At 32.6% G+C, this 6,446-nt stretch overlaps 1 protein-coding gene across 2 annotated transcripts in view; it reads right to left on the bottom strand.

Moving 5' to 3' along the window:
- Positions 1 to 2,498: 2,498 nt before the first annotated feature.
- The window catches only part of Hecw (Hecw ubiquitin protein ligase), a 31,325-nt gene continuing 27,377 nt past the window's right edge, over positions 2,499 to 6,446 (bottom strand). For both annotated transcript variants that reach the window (XM_036366586.2, XM_036366587.2), the window contains 3 exons: positions 5,501 to 5,689; positions 5,299 to 5,436; positions 2,499 to 5,217 (listed from right to left, as the gene is read on the bottom strand). In XM_036366586.2, the coding sequence (XP_036222479.2) occupies positions 4,281 to 5,217; positions 5,299 to 5,436; positions 5,501 to 5,689 (1,264 nt within the window). In that variant the 3' untranslated portion in view covers positions 2,499 to 4,280. The remainder of the gene's footprint in view (positions 5,218 to 5,298; positions 5,437 to 5,500; positions 5,690 to 6,446) is intronic.

Here is a 6,446-nt window from a genome sequence, read left to right as displayed (position 1 = left end):
AAAATCAAATATAAAATAATAATGATAAAAAAAATAACAAATATTATATAAAAGTATTGAAATAAAAAATTAATTAAAAAATAACAGCATTAAAATGCTGACAATAAATAAAACAAGTTAGGAAGAGCTAAGTTCGGGTGTAAACGAAACAAACAATCGTTAGGTGAACAAAATTATTATAGTCTGTAGCAACATGTTGCAAGAGTATAATTATAAAAACAAATATTTAAACACAAATTACTGTTATATTTTCAATCAAAAAATAATAATTGTAATAATACATTCGACAAATAATAAAAGAAAACAATAATTATTAAAATTTATAAATAACAAGAAATGTTAGAAGTCGGTCAGTTTGAACAACGGTTATACTACAGTGGTCCTATCTGAACAATTTGTTCGAAGATTGTAGCGTTGCCTCGATACCCTTGGCACATGTCAAATTGTGCGAAGATACCTTGTGAAATAAAGAAGAATAAAAATAGGGCCTTGTTTTTAATCGGTCAGTTTGTATGACAACTATATGCCTTGACCCTATAAAATGTAAACAAAGGGGTTATTGACTCATAAAATAAATTTAAAAAAGTTATTGACACCAAATGTAAACAATGGTTGTGGACTTGGCTATGTGTGAACAATGGTTGTGGACTAGACTAAATGTTGACCTCATAAAATGTAAACAAAGGGGTCACTGATCTCGGCAAAACGTAAACAAAAATGTCATTGACAACAAAAAAATTAAAACAAAAGGGTCATTGCTTATTTATAGGTTTTCGAATATTGGCGTTTTGTGGGTGTGGCAGTGGTCCGATTACGCCAATCTACGAACTTCGCCTTTCGATTTGACCAAGGAACACATGCACAAACTCTCATGACGATATTTCAAATTACAGCTTGCACGAACAGACGGACAGGCAGACATCCGGATTTTAACTCGGCTACCCTGATCATTTATATGTATATAAACCTATATCCATCTCAATTCGTTTTAAGTGATACAAACAACCATTAGGTGAACAAAACTATAATACTCTGTAGCAAAATGTTACAAGAGTATAAAAATAAAAACAAAAGCATTAAAAAAAAATTAAAATCAAAAAATAATAGAAATACAAAATATTAAATTTTACAGAAATAGTCGAATAATTAGAATAAAAAAAATTAATTTAAATGATATATATTTTTTTTTTTTGCTCTAGTATGCTATGTAGTATGGATCTAGTATGCTATAATAACTGAAACATATTTTAAACTATTGGAAACCATATTTTGAATTTTAGAATATGTTCTTTAATGCCATTCCAAATGGCAATTCACTACCCGAAATTGAAAATAAACTCTTTTTTTTTTATCTAAATGACATTTTGGCCGCCAAAGAGTTGGAAAATAATTTTTTTTTTTTTGTTAATTATGTATCGTGTAGCATGGATACAATTGTACTTAACGGTTTTAAAATAATAAATAATTTTTTTAACATTAAAGATATCTAAGTACTACAACATTTTAAGTTACACATATAAGTATGTATATAAATATTCTGGAATAGTCTTCGTATGGTGTTCTTTTGCGCCGCCGATCGGCTGCCATTTAGCTACATACATTCAAACAAAGGGCAGTGCATGTATATTTTGTGATGTGCCATAGAATTTTTGATTTCGGAATCGAGCTATATTATTGTATTCGGAAATATTTTTAGAAAATATGTTTGCAGCGTGCAATTCCACTCAAGCTTTGCTGATTTTTCTCTGCTTTGTATAAAGGAATCTTCATTATCAGGTAACATGGAATTGTTAAGTGCATATTTTTCTGCTTGCTTTGTAGTCATAAAGACTTTTATTTCGCATAAGTTTTATACTTTTGTTTATTTGATTTATAAACCAGCGAAAATTCCCAAAAAACTATGTGCTTTAAATTAAATTTAAAATTTTGATTTTTTCAAATTTAAAATTTTGTTTTGTTCAAAATTTTATAATAAATACAAATACAAGTACGCAATAAACTTTAAGCACACTTAACTCGCATAAAATAAATTTTTTTACCCGTTATAAACATTTATGCTTTATGCATACTATTGACTTCGCATATAACGGTTTTTTACAATAAATTTAAATGTTAAATACATTTTTGTCATTATTTATCAAAATTTTCATAGCGTTTACTATTTCAAATAACTACAGCTACGATATTTAATTAAACATATTTAAAACGCAATTCTACGTTTGTCAAAAACATGCGCATTTTCGGCATTTATGTTTTCGAACATTCGAATAGCTATATATTTATACTCGTCATGTCTGTGGTGCATAATTTCAGTCAAATTATTCCATTGTAGTTATTTGCACGATTTGTAATCGTTATATTTCTTTTAATATCACTTCAAAATAAACACAGTGTCTCTTAATTATTTTCGCCACATGAATTTGAAAGCAATCTATAATGCCTTTTTCTTTTTGCCACTATTTTACGTATTGCGCTACTATAAACGTAGCTATTGAACATTTTATTAATAATTTAGTATTTATTAATCAATTTATTATTATTATATTGATTATATTGGTTTTGGTTGCATTTCCAATAAAGTCATAACTCGACTTTGCATCGACTAAAGCTTTATATAGAAATGGACGGGTTAACATATGTTACATACATATAATATTAGAATAGCTACATTAACGGTTTATTAATAATTTCATATAATTAATAATAATCTATATTCTACGTTAGGCTTAAAACTAATGTCACACAGTGAGAGAGCAAATGTTGTTTTTAATAGTTAAAAGAGGTAGAGTTTTCAAATTAAATAGTTATATATATCTAAGTGTTAAAATTATATGAAGTACAGAATATTTTGTTGTAATAATACAAACATAACAATAAATTAGTATTTTTCACATATTCGTTGATCTTTCTAAGGCCCTGAAAAATAAACCAACGCATTTTCTAATTTTCATTTCATGAACAGAAAATTGCTATCTTTAATTATTTATATATTGTATTTGGAATGAGGAATGCAACCTACAATCCATCAATTGTAGCAAATTTAAGTATAACTGTTAAAATTAGTTTGTATATTTTTCTCATTTAAGCAGATCAAGCACGCATTTTGGCAATCATTTCAAACAAGTCAATTAAATTTCGCTGTAACGTAAGAAATAAATTAAGTAACTTTGTTAGTTTCTAATATTCAACGGCGTTTCGATTATATAGAGGAAATTCTATAAATATTGAATCTGATCTTTAACCTCACCATTATATCAATGCGCTAAAATGCAGGCTATTTTTTCTTATTTAGTACTCATTTATGTAAAACGAGTGATCTAAATCATAAGAAAGGCCTGCGAGTGAAAATACTTAAAATCCTCCCATGGCAACCGGTTCTACCACCCAATATGTCTATTCTCCAATTCTCCAAACTCTACATAGAAAGAAGCTAATTTCTAGTGTTTACCGCCAAATGGTATGCTTATAAAATATTTTTCTACAATTTTTGTAACGAAATTCGATCAAATATAAGTATCCAGGCATAGTCATCACTTTGGAGTACTAAAGAAATATCAACTTCTGCAAAAATTACACTCCTTCCTTATATTATATACGTTACCGTCGTTGTAACGTTTCAAAAGTGAATTTTTGGGAAATGGACTGCTTTATATAACTCCTAACCTAATGAAATATTTTCCTTTAAAAAACGGCTGTACTTTCCAAAATATTACGTCTGTATTTAAAGATATATGTCCTCAAAAGAGTTTGCACCTACCAAAACATATTTAATATTCCACAATTTAGTTACGTTTCTGAATAGCCTATGCCATAATTAATCACATAATTCATTAACTTGTATTTATTATTTCACGTGATTTGTTAATATCGCCGGGTAATTAAAAAGTTTTATTAGGCGCACCACTTCGACGATAAAAAAATTGTTCACACAATAATTGAAATGAGATATTAAAATGATTGCCATTTAAACACTTGATTGCACAATAAAATATATACCGTAAATACACACTGACAATAAAAATAAGCGATTTGTATGCGGTTGTTCATATAGAAAAAGAAAACCTATTCACGATAAATATTACAAATATATCTTGTGTAAATATGTAAATGCGAAAATACGGAAATAAATAAATAATCCTAATAAAATATCACTTTTCTTTCGTTTATACTAACGATTTTAATAAATTAACTTAATTCATTAAGTTGAACTTGCGACTGACTCTAAACTACTAATCGCTGAGCTAGGCAATCAACAACGCATGCGCAAACGCCTTGCATACCTATTCTATGCCGAATGTGTTCGTTTCTTCTACGGCTAACAGTAGTTTCTCATATAGCAACTCGGGCGTCGGATAAGGCGGTAAATCTAAGCGATTGAAGCAGGTGTGCGCACGTGGTAAGGCATTCGGCTTGCCCCACTTCTCGATGCAAAATCGTCGTGGACCAGTTGAGCCGCGCAGGGCTGAGAAGCCTTCGTATGGTATGCTAGAGGTGCCGGTCACGAATTGTAGCAGTCGTAAACGTTGTTCATTTGTAAATTTCTCGATAACTTGCCAAAACCAAATGATCACCTGATGGTTGTCATGATAACCCGAACGGTATTCGGTGTTTAAACGCCAATCATTAATATCAATCTCGGCCGTACCCGCAATAACCAATTCCAATTCACGTGCATCGAATACGGAAACCAGACGCGCATCGACTACCTCGTAAAAGCCACGCACCAACGATTCCGTCTGCTCTTGTACGCCACGCTCCAAACGCCACTTAATCATGCGTTCCAAATATTCTTTCTTGTTTTTCTCATTTACAATTATATTCTTACCACCCGGCTTCAATTCACGCTCGACCACATGTCCCAATAGCTCTTCGGTAACGCAAAATGTTAGACCAAGATCAATGCCGGTGCCGATGTCATTGTCGCGTATCCATTGTAGCGATTGATGAAACTCATTATCCAGCGATTCCAGATCACTCAGCGCGACGGGCAAACGCAACAACGCCTTGTAAAATGGGCGTGTAAAGAAGGCATCCAATAGGTATTGATGTACGAGCGCCAAGCCCAGCACACGACCGCCGAACCGGAACCAATCGTGGCAATTGTCCACAAATGCTGACAGTGGTGAGACTTGCACAGTGTATGTGTCGTTGGCTGAGTACTCAAACAGTCCATAGTAGGGGTTGAAGAGCTCGCGTGAAAGCAGAAAGAAGAATTCTCTGTAAAAACAAAAAAAAAAAAAATTGAAGTTGAAATTTAAATCAGACCACATTTTTTTAATTATGAGGTGTGTCAATTACCTTGATGGACCGCCATAGTCCAAGCCTTCTTCAGTATCCCAGAGCACAGCGAGACGACCACGCTGCAGATCTTTCTTGTTGGCCGACATTATGCGCCGGAAGGCATCTTCTAGCAGATGTGTGCGTCGAATGTGTAATCTGCGGAAAATTATCGAAATATATTAAAATAAAATAATAATGTTTTTCAAGTTGGGGCTCGTACTTTAGTTTGTGCGGACCCTGTCCGTAGCCTTTCGACTCCAATTTGCGGTAGAAGCCACGCAATTTTGCTTCGAAATCCCGTCGGAATGGTGGCGGTGCGCGCTGTGGCATGCGAGAGTTGAGCACTGGCGAACCCTGTGGACTGCGTTCTTCAATAGGAACATAGCTCATAATCTCCTGTTCGAACAGGCTGCAAAGAAAGCAAATGAAAGATTGTGAGAGACTGGAATTTTTTCTAAATCAGGGTTTATTACAATTTTCTTACGAATAAGTGTACATTTTAGATTTTAAAGAACTCTGGTTACACGCTCGATGAGCCGATTTATACAAAAAAGAATTGAAAACGTTGCCAATTGTTTGGAAACTTTGAATTGTGAAAATATATCATTTTAAAAAACACTGTTGCCACTTCCCTGGGAGAATTACAGTTAGTTAATGCCACATTATTTTGCGCTGATGAACTGCTGCGTATACACAAGCAACACGTTAATGAAGCAATATTCAATGCGCAATCACATATGTCATTATTAAAGCGCCGTTCTTCAATTATTCAAAACTACAAATTATGCTGCATTGTAAATGTTCATAGTTCATAAGTCTCCAGTGGGTAGTCGGTCATTTGTTTATATCATTGCCTCGTGCATTATTTAATAAGATTAAATTTTAAGTCGGCAGCATATCAATTATTCACAAGTTTCATACCGAAATTAATGGGGAATCAGTGCTTGATGCTATCATACGCAGCCACTTAAAAACAAAAGCTATTTTTAATAACCTCAATTACATAGACTAATAATGCACATAACAAGGAGAAACGTTAACTTCGGCTGCACCGAAGCTACAATACTCTTCACATTTGCATTTTTTTATAGCATTAAAGAGTATAAACGATCTTTATCTTGAGTTTGATCTGAACAATTTGTCCGGAGATTGTAGCGCTGCCTCTG

Source organism: Bactrocera oleae, chromosome 5 (assembly GCF_042242935.1).
Source record: "Bactrocera oleae isolate idBacOlea1 chromosome 5, idBacOlea1, whole genome shotgun sequence".
Classification (NCBI taxonomy): domain Eukaryota; kingdom Metazoa; phylum Arthropoda; class Insecta; order Diptera; family Tephritidae; genus Bactrocera; species Bactrocera oleae.
This window is presented reverse-complemented; position numbering and strand designations above follow the sequence as displayed.